The following is a 15,388-nucleotide window of genomic DNA, read 5'->3' as shown; positions in this document are numbered from 1 at the left end:
TTGACAGTGTCTGATTTAATTTCATTTCATGAAAGACATGCCTGTGTTCATAGGTGCTATGGTAGCCATTGGCCTGAGTATACTGGGCATTATAATATTTGGAATATATTACTGCTATCGGAGGAAAAAGAAAGCTGAGAAAAGACAAAGTTATTGTGAGTATCACAGGATCACAATGTAGTTATTTCATTGATAAAATTTCAGTCATAGTTTGCATATGCTGAATACAGAATCTATTTCTGAGTGGACAAGATGGTGAGACTTTTGCTAAAGTTTGGTGTATCTGATGTACTTTTCTCAGCTCAAACATCTAGAGCTCAGTTTGAAATGTTTTCAACTAGCTGTTGGCGTATGTGTCTGTATGTGTGAATGGATGGTGCACTGTGAGTGTGTCAGCAATTACACGCAGAACAACTGCCATGTGTTTAAAAATAACGTCATGGTTGGTGTATGAAACAACCTGCTTGTGAGTAAAAATATTAGTAAAGTGAATTTTAATGTTAAATAAACAGTAGCAGATATGTTTGTGTGTTGCCATCGTATTTCAAAGAAACTAATCTTACATATACACTGCATGTACAATTTTGTCAATTTTTTCTCAGTTTCAATGCCTTCTAGGAAGACGGGGAAATTGTCATACGATTTCAATTCTCCAGACAGTTGAATTTATGAAGCCATATCAACAGATTATATTGTCTTAAATTACAGAGTCAAGTAGATATTGTGCCCATTGTATTTTGTTGGGCACTCATTGATGCCAGACTTTGATGACAAAGAAATATTGAATAACTTGTGTACTCTATGCGTATGGGTGACAAAAAATGACCAATGTACAAACAGTGTAAACATGAAATGGGCCATATTGGGTATTGTTCATGTCGTAAAATGAACAATCACCAGCTGTCCAAGTTGTTTGTGGATTCAGCAGTGGGGAAATGCCATTTAACCTACATGGAATGGAATCAAAAAATCAAAATTTAAAACTTTGAGTAGATGCTTTGAATATATCAACAGACGTTGGTTCTGCAAACAGTAATGAATTTGTCCGTTTATTTTATTTACAGAGTTAAGTTAAAAATCAACAATAGGGTTCATAATTCAATTTCTTGCATTTTCAAGTTTCTGAAATCTACATAATTACCAGTTCATGTAGGTTTCAAAGTCAGCTCATGAGATTTAAGTACACATACTTGTAAATTGTTTTCAAGGGTAATAAGTGATAGAATTGTACCATGTGGGCATATATTTCCCACAAGAAGGAAATTTGAGCTAACCCTTCACTTTCAAAAACCCATGGTGTACATGTAGATTTTTCTGTCTCAAAAACACCTGAAAAAGAAATCTTGCACTCTGTATGAGTTTTCGTTTAAATTCTGATTTCAGGAGTTTTTCTAACACAAAGCACATATGCTTCAACATCACACATTATTACAACTCAAAACACAATTAACAACCCAGGACATTGAAGTGCCAATTATAAATTTTTAAGCTGTAAGAACCATTCCAAGAGTTCTTTGTTCTATTTCATCTCACTTATTTTCACATCTTTAACATTTTGCTTTCTTTATTCTTGTCCTCTTTGTAGATGATCAATTCTTTACTCATTCCAAAAATCCTCGGCCTGTGAAATCACTATCAAAGTATTTATGATCACAGCATATTGCACTGCATCATCACCATCAATGTGCAGTGTATAGCTGTACAGTCTGAAATAACCCATTCTTGTAGCTATTTTGTGATTCTGTCACCATAGTAAATTCATCTTTCACCATGACAACCAAACTGCATCTTTCCTACTCATGACCCCTACCATTGGTAATTACAGCATGGTTGCTCAATACAAGGGTGTATGTCTCACAAATGCATGCAAGCATACCCATAGATGCATGGTCTATAGACAATAACTGTCAAGTCAAAGATTTCAACTTTTTTCAACTTCTGTTTCTCAATATTTCACTTTCTATGCAATTTCGTACCAGTTTCTTCTATTTCATCTTGATTTAACTTTCATTTTTAAGTAAAGAAAAAACAAGTTTGAATGGCACAATATCCCTAATTTCTCAGTACAACCCATTCGAAAATGAGAATTCAGAATGTATAATTATAGACAACATTAGGGAGCCCTTGTGATCTACAATTTTAAATATCCAGTGGTAGAAAAATAGTTGGATAAAAAATCCAAATTTTGAGTGAAAATATGATATTTTAAACTGCCATTGAAACAGAAAACTTAAAATTTGGATAAAACGAAAGAACAAATTGACTGTGGTAGTTTTTGGAGTAGGTTTAAGGACTTTCATGTATTTTACCGTAAAAGTTACCGGTGTTATTTATCTTGTGAAACTTTGACCCCATTAATTATGTATGTAAATGTTACAGTACAGCAAGAAACAGACATATGCAGTTAATATATGACTTGGCTACAGGTGTTAAATCTGTACAGGCAGGGTGTGTATATGGATGACATCATCTATCGTGGACTGACAGGTCATTCTGTGTACCAGTCCTCATGGCTACACACCCTGGTACAGAAGTGATTGTATCGACACCAAACTCCTTCAACCCATTATCCAATGTAGAAACCCAGCTTTGCAGTAGGAAACAATGAGATTGGGCCAGACCATGATAGTAATTTGGGTACAATTCACAAGGCATAACTTTCTCCAAAATGCTTTCACAAATTACCACCAGTCATTTGTTGAAGATTTGGAAATCAGTCATATTTTTTCTTTCATGTCATTCAGTTCCTCTGTCAATACAAAAAATGTATAGACCAAAAATATTACAAATGAAAAGTATAGTTTTTGTGTCAATTAATGAGAATGTCAATTGTTTAGATAATGACAATGTAACGGAAGAGTTCTTAGCATTTTAGTTGAAATCCCATGCATGGTAGTTTTGCAGAATAAATTCTCTGGGAGTATATTTATTGCATGCGTAAAATAAAGTACCCAACATAGCAGATATGGGTTTTATCAGAGCAATGGAATTCACTATCATAGAGGTTATGTGATAAAATTGATAACAATTATCTCAAAGATAAACCACACCAATAGCAGTAAAGCACTGTGATGCATGCTTTGTCCAAAATCCTCATTATTTCTTGTCCATTATTGGTGGACAATTGACTTTTTGACCTTTTTAAAAAATAAATTGCTTTATTTTTAGCTCCCATATTGCATATATGCAAATGGGAGCTTTTTTTACCTGTTGTCATGGTGATAGAGAACAAAAATTTTGATTTCTATGACATACAAGAAACTTGGAATGAGTGTCCTCATTGATTGATCACTAAAAGGACAAGAAATAATTTTTTTTTTCCTTAATAGTAATGTAACAGTTTTATACAAGCCACCCAGACGTATTCTGTTTGTTAAATCTTTCCCTGTTTATAAAGTAAAAATTATCTTTTTAGTTTCTCTCACTGGCAGTCTTTTAGAATAATTATATATTAAGTATGAAAGTTCCTTAAAACCATGCATTGTTATAGTAGAACTAGCTACAGCTGAATGCATTAAACAAGAAATCAATGTAGAAATCTGCCTACAGCAGAATGAGACACAATAGGTACAAAATGTGGGAAATTTCATTCAGAAAACCATAGCAACCTGCCTTCGTCTCGCGAGATAATTTCATCATATAACTCCTTTGCCCGATTGGAATGAGCATCCGTGCAGAAGATGAAGTCCAAGAAAGAAATTTGATAAATAATTATAGTATCAAAGTGAGTATTGGAAGAATGTTTTGAATGGAATTTGAGATATCTAGACATACCATTATAATATGATAGTAGACCGTAAGACTGAGTTATATTTCCAAATAACAGTCACTCACCTTCAAGTGCCATCATTTCTATGAATCTTCAGTGCTGTCAAAACTTTGTCCTCAAAATATCCAACTCTTTAATCCAGGGATGGTGTTTTCTTGGGAAAATGAGTTGTAGGCTAAGTCTTCCTACTGGTATGTTCCATTTATTGTAGACATACTGTCATTAAAATAGGAGGTATACTTGTGACCGGGAGGAGTTATGACGTCATAAAACAAACCCCCATTTTTATAATGCAGAATATGATGGAAAATGCCAGGAGGGATTCAAACAATCTCTTTTTAACCCTTTGAGCGCCAAAGTCAATTTTTGTCGCCTTTATAAAATGTAACCGCAGTCAAAGTTTTGCATATTTTGCCAAAATTTTGATGAAAAACTGCAGCCAATGAAATGTGATGTCTGTTTGGTCCAAAATTATCAAAACAATTACAGAAAAATTTACAAAAACTGGTAAAATGTTGCACTAAAATTTTGGAAATATTACAGCACTCAAAGGGTTAATAGAACTTCTTGAATCTAATGTCACCACTGCTGAGCAGCTCTTTCAAATTTTTAAGTCTTTCATCATCTGTGAATACCAGCTTGTACATCAGTGGTCAATTTATGAGTGGACATTGTGTCCATGACAGTGTGTGTTGACTATTATGGTTGAAATACACTGTTTCAGTGTAGCTAAAACATAATGTTGTTTGTGATTAAAGGCCTGTGTCAGGCGTCAGATTGTCTTGCCAGGAAATATACTCACTAGATTACAATTTCAATGGAAAACAAAAGGCTGTGACACCTTCATAATCCTCTTACAGACTAGAACAAACTTGATCCTTGGGATCGAGTTCCCTACCTCAGATATTTATTCATATCAGCCAAGGCACTGTTCGCGATCCCTGGGATATCCTTTGTTCTAGTCTGTAAGAGGATTATGGAAGTGTGATAGCCTTTTGTTTTCCATTGAAATTGTAATCTGATGGGTAAATTTTCTGAGGAGACAATCTGGTGCCAATACATGCCTTCAAGGTATTGCTGTCGTGGATGCAGAAAATAATTACTTATAATTAAAGCAAAAATTATGAGAAAAACAATTGGAAGAATGTTCAATTAATCACCTGAAAGAAGATTTTTATCACCAGATGATAAAAATACAAAGATAAAAGTCATTCCAGAAAATTTTCACCCCTGTACAATTCTTCCATGATCTATTATCAAGTGTAAATCACTTTCTTGAAGAAAAATGTTGTTTGATTCAATATATTTGGCTGATATGAATATATATCAGAATACAAAAACATCTAGGACTCAAATGTGCCACAAGTTTGAAAATTTTATCATGTATCAGGATAAATGTCAAACAACAGTTTAAATATGGAAAATACAAAATGTCTTGAGGATGTGTGTACATGGTATTTTGTATACTGATTAAATGTAAGGCTACAGGCATTGCAGCAATCAAGAATATGTTGTTGAATGTAATGTCAAGATCTTTATAGTAATAATCATTTTGACCCCAATTTTGTGGCGTTCGAGTTTGCCGGCTCTGTCAAAGCATAATCCTATGCCTCTAGACTTGATGAATTTTCTAGAGTACTTATAATCACTTTGTAAAATTCGCTTGAAGTAAAAAAAAAACCATCCAAAGACTTTGTAAAAAGGCTGACAAAAAGAGAACATGTAGTGCAGTGATGACATCATTGCCAGGTTGTCATGGAAACTATCACAGAATGCTACTTCCTGACAGAAAACTATCACAATGTTTTCCATTTTGATATTTCCTGAAGCTCAACGGGATAGAATCGCAATTTTCTGATATTTCCCGATGAAACCTAAAGATTTTTCTTCTATATAGTGTGAGTTATTCCATGATTTTATGATGAGTTAGGCACTCAGAGAGAAATAAAAAATCTTTTAAATTTAGATGTTGTCATAGAATTAATATGATTTTCACAATTCCACTTCCTCTTTTACAGTAATTGCTCCATCTGGGAAAAAGTCTCGAAAAAACCGGTCATCATCCGTACAAAGTAATGACAATTATGGAGCAGTTGAACTTGAAGAAAGCAGAGCGCATTATTCCAAAGGGTAAGCTGAGAAATGATGTGAAAGTACAGCCTCTGCCAAAGTCCTTGCACTTTTCACATCCTTAGTGCTCTGCGTCAGCACCCACCCACATCACATCTTTTTCTCTGCCATATTTTGCTTGGCCAGTCACTTTTGTATCACACGTAAATTAGTTCACATTGCCTTGGAATTGTGACCGCATCACCTTCTGGGTTACACATAATATCAAATTACATTGTCTTTAGTCAGAAACCGTTATGGGGGAGGGGGAGGGGAGAAGAGGTTTGAAGTGTAAAAAGTCAGTCATCCATGAAACAAAGGCAATAGTTTTGATCATGCATTGCAGAAATCAATCCTGATAAAATACTGATATCCTTCAAAATCAGACCTACATGTAGGAAGTTCCATCAAAATACATTTCCAAAGCATTGACACATTTGCTAAATCTTTATTTCATAAGTGAGCACATTGTCCATTTTATTGGTGACATCGCTTCATGTTTACCTATGTCTGGTGATTTGAAGATGTTGTTGCAGAGTTTTTATTATTATTTTGTGACATTAACTTTCTCAAGTGGAAAGTGAATGAAGATTCTCTCTGTGGTCTTAGAATGTGTGTTCATCTTTGTCTGTAATATCAGCAACAAACGTCATTGAAGTTCATCGGCAAAGCTACAATCCAAGTTCTGTTTTTGATTCAAGATTTTTGTGCTATGTGAGTGAAAGATACATTAGTTCACAAGTTTTTTGCCCCGTTTATTTTCAATGAATGCCATACTGCCCGACATGATCACCTATCAATCACATATTGCTATCACTTTAAAAAAGTTTTCAACACTCTGTTCATACTACTCCCACTCTAGAAAAAAGACTCCAAAAAGCAGTGCAGGAGTGTAAATGTTGTACTGAATATGCAGATCAAGTAAAATGTAATTTTGTGAAATTACATACTGGTACATTCACAAAGTAAAAGTAAAAGAGATAAAATGTAACATTGTTAACAAGTGAATTGATGAGACTGTCACTGATAAATTGACAGATTGCAAATCAGATAATGAAGTCACCGTTGAAAGAGACAGGTAAAGATCTCTTGTCTACCAAAACATATCTGGTGTTTTAAATCAACAGAAAAAGACAAAACTCCTAGACAAGATCTTGATTAAACAGCAGGAAACTGTCACTCGTGTGAAACATGTCTTCCAGAAATCTATCTTTAATTAAATTTTGCCTGGTAGTTGTACCCTTTCATTGACACCTTCCTAAGACAGGTCCAACCTTACTAAGCAAACAATGGATTTGGAACAAAACATAGTTACTGAAAAGTTTGAAAAACTGACTGAGGCAGTGCGGTTACCCCACTTTGTTTTGATATGACCATACAATGATACTTCATCAAAGTGGAAACATTGTTGTGATTACAGAAAAACAATAATGTTACCGTAAAAGAAAATTAACTTTATTGGTAGGAAGTATAAATGACTATCCCAGACATCAGTTTCAGGCCAATTCCATCCCAAAAATTTGTGTGAAAATTAGATGGCAGTAAAAATTTAAAAGTGTGAGATTTTCTAGAAATATTCCAGAAATTCTGTTTAGGTAAGGGAGTTGAAACTCCATTGCTGCATGAAATGACTCCATGATTTTGTAGAATTTTGATTTATTTGACTGAATTTGCGCAGAACATCCTTGGAAATTTCATGAATTGTCTGCAAATTTTTGTTGAAAATTTTGCCCAGAAAACTTTTGATTGCAAGGTTTTAGATAAATTATCATGAAATATTCCCATATTTTACATAATTAATGTTGTTTTTTACCACTTCAGATCACTTACAATTTCTGAGAGTGTAGCGGAGAGAGAAAAAGCAGATGGACACAGCAGTCCAAGAAGTGATGTTGCTGTCAGGGCAACCATTGAGAATGACACTTCCACATCACCAAACAATAACATGAAAATGGATGGTGCATCTAACCAGTCTGTACCCATGCATGTGACCAGAATGGATGATCAGAAGGAAAAATCAGGGAAAGAACATGTCAACAACAAAGACAAAAACTCAAATGCTAATAATATGAACAAGGAAGCAGGGCCATGGAAGACATTGGAAGTTGACTATCCTATGAATGACTTTGGATATAGCTCCTTGGATGAAATCAGGATGAAATACTTGCCAGAGAGTAAAGACAGGAATACTGGTAGTGCATGTAAGTTATGGCATTGACCATTTTAATGATCTGTACAACATCTGGTGTGTTTTTTTATATGCACTTGTGCTGTTGTCAGGACAGAGGAAAAAAGCAATCAATATATTTCCACTTGTTACATTGAAAGACGAATATGTTATTTCTGATACTACAGTCTATAACTCCATGATCTTGATCAGTACTCTCTCAAGTAGTCATAGCTGTAGCAAATATTGTAATTTGGGCAGTGACAAACTTGAAACTGATAGGTTTAAACTGTTCCTGAAACTTTCCTCAATGAAACTTGAAAACCATTTTCTTTCATAATCAGAAATAGAAACCAAAGGTCACTCTGTAAATTTCAGTACTAGATAAACAACTAAATATCTAAAAATCACCAACATTAAAAATTCAGAATGGCATGGTGTCCCTATGCTAACTCCATGGGGTGAAAGTAAATTTTTATTTTCACAAAAACAAGACGAGGAAAACGTCACTCACAGAAGATATACTACAAAATAAATCCACAAAATTAGCAGACTACCACCAAAGTATTGTAAAATTTAAAAGTGTACAAATCAATATCCTTTCTGGTGTTGCGTTCAACATGGAAGTATAATCCATATACCCATACTGTAAACGGTAGTTGTCACATTATTTTGTTACACTGTCAGGCTGTCTTTCTACACATGGGCAAAGTTCACAAATATGTTGACAGATTAGTCTGTGTTATGTTACTTTGCACTGCATGATTGCATTGCATGTATAATTTTGTTGCCTGACTTTTGTTTGCATTTGAATAGTCAGGTTTACTATACATTTCTGTTCTCATGGTCATTGGTATCCTGTGTGAGTGTCTTAAGTCTATTTGTGTTCAAAGACTTTTATTTTGATGGGAATGTTGAAATACTGCATGTTTTTAGTTACCCCTGCATGCTTTATTTCCTTTTTCTACCCCAATAGCTTCCTCAGCAGATATCAATATTCCTCCATCTATCTCTGAGAATGTGACCCCAAGGGAGATCCCCTCACCTGCATTGTCTACAGGTACCAACATGTCATCACTGTCTGCCACTGAGTTGGATTCACTCTACTCTAAGGTAACTGCATGACTGAATCCAGGTCCACATACCGGTATATTGTATACCCATCCTGCACCTTACTTATCTCAGAATCATTCCATCTGCTTGCGTTAGTTTTCTCTGTTGCTCCTTGCATTTTTCATCCCGAGTTACCAAGATATCACAATTTGTCTTGCAATTGACTGTTAGCTTTCAGAAACTTCCCAGTTCTCATCCAGCAGTGTTTGTTTGTGATAACCTGTCTGCTTTCTATTGAGTGATGTGCCTGATTAGCACATGATATGGGTTAAATATTTTACAACTATAAAGATATGTCATACAACAGTGTACTATTGTGTAAATTCTCACCAGTTCTTAGCTTTAAATGTTTGCATCACTCACATCAATGTTCAAATTATCCTCAGTCCCTCCTCTGTTGATTATCACACCATCAAGCACTGAAAACTACAGATTGCTGTAGCTTTGCTATGAGTACACATGCACAATGCATTGATATAGCTTAAGGTTCCAAGACAAGAAATTGACCATTTTAAACCAACAATTCTCTAGTGTTTAAGAAGCTCAGAACCCCCGTAAATTGTATATTTTCGGAAAGCCTAGATATAGGGGAACAGTTTGGTTACCATAGTGTCACCATTGTTTTACATAACTATCACGTGACAGGTAATTTGCATAACCTTTCAAAAATCGATTTTCCCTATGTTTTGTTTCAATGCTTTGAGATATGCGGCTGAAATTTGTGTGAGTGCAAGCTGTCCTAAGTGTCTTCAAAATTGTGTCTCAGAATTTTTTTAAACCTTCTTACAACAGTTTTTTATGCCAGAAAAACTTCCAGAGCAGTGAATTTCAGCGTAGCTGATTTCTTTAAAATTGTGCTCCAAAAAAACTAAGCAAGATTATAAAAATCTGAGACACAATTTGGAGGAGCGTTGTGACAGCTTGCATTCCAGCAAGTTTGAGTCAGATATTTGAAGCATTGAGACAAAACATAGGGAAAAATGTTTTTTTAAGGTTATGCAAATTACCGTGTCACTAGTAGTTATGTAAACAATGGAGACACTGTGGTTACCAAAATGTTCCCGTATATCTAGGCTTCAGAAAATGTATACTTTACAGGGGTTCTGAGCTTATTAACCGTTAAAGAATTGTTAGATTAAAAAGGTCAAATTTCTTGTCTTGGAACCTTAATACTGATTAAAGTCATTAATCAAGTTAAGAGTTGGTGTACTCACAGTGTGTGGAGGGGACTGTGGTATTTTCAAAAAGGAAAACGTAGTGGTTCGGTAGATGTGATTTCTAGAAGGCCCAGCATGAACTTATACATGTAGCATTCAGTGTTAATGAAAATCTACAGTTTAAAGGTTTCTGAAAAAGCCTTCAATTATTGATTAGATCAGATTGTCCATAGTTCAAAATACGTGTGATTCTGACTTTTCCAAGTTACAGGTTTTTGACCGTACTTGTTTGCTTGTATGCTTCTAGGCCATGAAATTTTGCCAGCGTTTCAGCAGATTAGGAAGTGCTCAGCTTCTGGTGATAACAGATCATGAAACATTGAAACTGATAAGAGAACAGAGATTATTGATAGAAAAGACTGCTTTGAGCATTGCCCAATCAGTATGCCTTATGATTTCATTTAAAATTTCATTAGCTTGTCATTGTCTCAAAACAGCCTCATTTATTTGACATATAGGCCATCACTGATTTTTTTCATAATTTTTTCTTCTTTTCTTTCAACTGAACATTATAGTTCACAGAGGAATATTTCTAGAAAGACTATCAGTTTGGAACACACTCACCAAGGGAATGTACTTTGAAAGTTCAGAACACTCAAAAAATCAAAGCTTTGAAACACTCCACTTTTATATCAGTATAACTGTGTAGCTTTACTGAAAGAAAACTTATTTCTGTATTTCCTGTAGAGATTTGTAATTCATCTGTCACAAAAATGATAAACATCCTTCAGGCATTTTCCACTAACCTTGGTATTTGCTCCCTAACCTTGGTATTGTCATCATCTATCATGTGTGAAATGTTTTTGCGATGGCAGTGCTAAAGTTTCTGTGTATTTTATTGAGAGGGCTGTGTTTTTCCTCATTTCTATCCAGGTAAACTTTAGTATGAAGAAGAGAAACCGAAAGAAGCGAGACAGTGCTGCCGCCATAGCTGCCGTGTTAACCAGAGAAGAATCTGGAAATATTGATTTCCAAGACTATGATACTAACATGTCTGTCATTTTACTCAGCAATGAAAAGACATCACTTTGATGACTTTGTATTCGTGCATTTACCCATAATTCACTAGCCAAGATGTCTGCCACCTTCGAGGGCAGTTTATTGTATTGTGGTTGACAAATGGTAATTCAAAGTATACACAAACTTTTCTCCAAATTAATTGTTGATAATGAATTTTCACCAAAGGTAATTTCTTGCCCATAATCAGTAGGAGCAAGTTGGAGCATATAACTATTTAATACATTTTTCAATATTTTTATGTTTAATCCAATATACCGTATAACAGATATATAAATATTTAATGTTTGCTATATTTGCAAAAAGGGTATATTGACATCATCAAGTGATGCTAATATATATGTAGTGCAATTTCAAAAGGTATGCAAAGTATGATAATGTGCCTTTTTGATCGTGCACTGACAAACTGATGGCTCAGCTATCTCAAGCCATATAAAGGAAACTAACTTCAATAAAAACAGGGCATAGCTAGAAAATATTGCATTCAGCCATGTTCCTAAATTTTTGCATTACCCTAGGCGATGCATTACTATTTGTTGAAGATGTAGGGAACACAGACACGGCTGTAATTACAAAGCAGGATTGCTTTGTGCCGTTATTTTTTAGGAGCCACGTACACAAGTAGTCAGTTGTAGGTAACAGAGAGTGCTGATAGAATCCCTTCAAAGCAATAGATTTGGTAGACATTGTTATTACATTTATTTTTGAACAAAATAGATAAAGTCTAGACAAGTGTTTTAGATTTTATTATGCATGTCTTTCCACCACCATGCTACAGCTTCTTGTGTAAAACTTTCAGAAATGTTATGAAGCTGCAGCCCTCTTAGCTCATCTGAACAATGTGCCTTAAAAGTATTCCCTCCTACCCCTCTGATAGAATTGAGGGGTTTTACAACATTTCATGTTTTGTCAATGAATCCTATGCATTATAGTACTGTTCAATTCAATACGAAAACTTCCAGATGAGCTTTATGACTTTCATTCATTGTCCCTGCTGACAAACTGAGGCAAGACTTCAATGTCAGATTTACTTGTACAGTTTGCAAAAAATATCTGAGTCAAAGTTTTGTTCTCAACTTATTCAAGAAATGCACATTTTGTATGTGTTATAGCAGTAATATGTTTTACCATATTACACAATGTGGTCCTATCCCTTCCAAGGAAACACAATTTTTTCTAAATATATTATCAAATTGACACATGTAAAATCAGATGGTAAACACATTTCATCTTTCATATGCCTGACTGAAATGTTTATTCATATTTCATTTAATAAGAGCACAATAACTTTACATGTAATAATTATTCAGAATATGGATATAATATGTAGTTTAATATTTGCAAAAGATCATCTTTTAACTGATAAACACTTGTATATAATTGCACTCTTTATACCGGTATGTTTTCCTGTTAATATGTTTTGATTATATATGATGAATATTTCAATAATCAATGAGTGTGTGAAATGAGCAATGATGAAATTTTATTGCATGCCTTGACAAAATTGGATTTTTAATTTTGCTCTTATTTATTTGGCATATTATTGGTTAAAAGTTTTTTTTAATAAACTTTTGTAAACCTAGAAAAAAATTACAAATTTCAAATTCCTTTTTCAAAATTTTGACATCCGAGTTGCAAATAGGCTGAAGATTTTTACGTGAAGATTGATACATGTAAATTTAAAAAAAAAAAAAAATATTTTATGAATGAGTTATAGTTATCAGTTGCATAGTTTCAAAAGTCATATTGTCAGGCCAGAGAGAGAATTGTGCCTTTGATTTTTTGTCAAAGCGACCCAAAATTCTGACTAGTTACATTGTTACTGATGATTTGTTGTCTTGATTTTACCAACTTATTGAATCAATGTGATGCTATTCAACTTGTAAACCCTTTGAGCACAAAGTCAATTTTTGTCGCTTTATGAAATGTACCCCAGTCAAATTTTTTCATATTTTTGCAAAATTTTGATGAAAAACTGTAGTCAATGAAATGTGAAATTCGTTTGGTCCAAAATTATCAAAACAAAGTATGGACAATTCATAAAAACTTGATAAAATGTTGCACTAAAATTTTGGTAGGAAAAATTACAGCACTCAAAGGGTTAGTAGTTGTCCTGCCCGTACTCCACACAGAAGTCTCATTCAAAGTCAGGCGTGCTCAAAAGCTCAAGAGACTAAAGGATACCATCACTGACAATGTGGAATTATATATTTGCCACAGTTTCAAACATCAAATTCCAACCTATTCTACCTGGTCTGAAGGAGACTTCATTCAGATTTTTATACAGAGAACTTATAATAAGAATACTTTGTATTAAGTACAAATTGTTTTTGATTACAATGTAAATTCACAGCAATCATGATATTAATACTCTTGATTTGGTGTGAACACTTGTATAGATACAAATTATTACAAAATACATGTACAATCATGTATGGATGAGGGGACCATGTGTGACGCATTGGACAAGCTACACACTGTTCAACGTAGCAGATGCCATACATGCTTTGACATTCTGTGCATAACGCTATATACATTTTGTATTTAACAAAAATACTGTATAAATCATATGACTACAAGAAACTAAAACTGAAAGTAACATTGCTACACAATTAATATGCATGCCGTCAAACATAGAAGGTATGAGTTCACACACAAACATAGGTGTATTGCATAGTTGGACTTTGTAATATTACTTTTACAGGGACAGCTGATCAAGACAAGTATGTCCCAGTACCTTCATATGTCTTAAATTCAAAGATCTTAATCTACAAGCTTTAGTCATCTTTCAGTCATGAAAAAACCTTTTATCAGTAAAAAATAATGGGAAAAATCTATGTATATCCTTTTCTGAGTAGGCCATGCTTTTATGTATTTCTTTGCAACACATCCTTGTTTCATTGTGTCATTACAAATATGAATTTGATAATTTTCATGCAATTTCACTGAGTGACACATCTTCTTAGTGTCTTCTTGATTGTGATTTGTTTGAGTCTTTTTCAAAGGATTTTTTGTGACACCTTTCTGTGGTTTAATTTCAAAATTTTCTTTTGATAAAATAAATACCATGTTCCTTGGTACTCAGTCAAATTGAGTAGAATGTAGTCCTTTGTATTTTGATATTCATATCCTTATTTCACCAGAGAATCTTGAGAATGGATCAAGATGCAGCAGCAGGGTGTATGTGTTTTTGATGGGCAGTCAGTTCACACTATGTACAGCTCCATGATTGCTGTAACAATCACAGAGGCATACACAGTGTAAGCTGAGCATGCACGGTTTCTGTTATTCTCAAATGACAAGGCTAACCCAAGGCTAATTTTGGCTCCGTGTGAAATATATGTTGCCGGTAAATGTAATCAAATGAGGTCTGTAAAAGGATTAGATTAGGATGCCGTTTGTAATTTTATATTAAAATGAACAACCTCCATGGATGAGATATAACAAGTAGTTCCCACATGGTCCACTGTGTTCTGTAAATATTGCCCAACTTTCAGCCAATGTGTCAGACATCACTTATAGTCTAATGTCTGATGCAGTGTAAGATTCATACATTTCTCAACTGTGGAATAACTTCCATGAATATACATGTGAAAGTGAGTTTAGTTTGAATGTGTAATGACATCATCATGGATTGTTTTATTTGCATAGTAATGATGTCATCGACAATAAGAAATATAAACTGGCCATGATTCAACACAACTATCCAATGTAGTAAAGTTACAATTAGATGACATACACACGAAAAAAGTTGAGACCGTTTTGCTCTGAAATGTTTTATTTCCTTTTTAACTGTTAGAGTTGTCACAACGAGTGCATAAATAACATTAGTTTCAATGGGAAAAAAATTAGATGAATTGTCATTTTAAAAATTGATGTGTAGTTGGTTGCTCTAAGCCATATTGCCATTTATATTCATCATCCTAGGTGGACGCCTTAAAGAAAGATACCCTGATAAACTCAAATTTCCACCAAATGGTAGCTTGAACTCACCGT

General features: G+C 34.1%; 1 protein-coding gene across 4 annotated transcripts in view; it reads left to right on the top strand.

The window, feature by feature from the left end:
- Positions 1–14,492, top strand: part of LOC139114611 (contactin-5-like) — a 48,310-nt gene extending 33,818 nt beyond the window's left edge. For 3 of the 4 annotated variants that reach the window (XM_070676430.1, XM_070676428.1, XM_070676427.1), the window contains 5 exons: positions 32–155; positions 5,788–5,899; positions 7,700–8,079; positions 9,022–9,158; positions 11,249–14,492. In XM_070676430.1, the coding sequence (XP_070532531.1) occupies positions 32–155; positions 5,788–5,899; positions 7,700–8,079; positions 9,022–9,158; positions 11,249–11,407 (912 nt within the window). In that variant the 3' untranslated portion in view covers positions 11,408–14,492. The remainder of the gene's footprint in view (positions 1–31; positions 156–5,787; positions 5,900–7,699; positions 8,080–9,021; positions 9,159–11,248) is intronic. The other variant, XM_070676429.1, reaches the window with a different exon arrangement.
- The last annotated feature ends 896 nt before the right edge of the window (positions 14,493–15,388 follow it).

Source organism: Ptychodera flava, chromosome 16 (assembly GCF_041260155.1).
Source record: "Ptychodera flava strain L36383 chromosome 16, AS_Pfla_20210202, whole genome shotgun sequence".
Classification (NCBI taxonomy): domain Eukaryota; kingdom Metazoa; phylum Hemichordata; class Enteropneusta; family Ptychoderidae; genus Ptychodera; species Ptychodera flava.
This window is presented reverse-complemented; position numbering and strand designations above follow the sequence as displayed.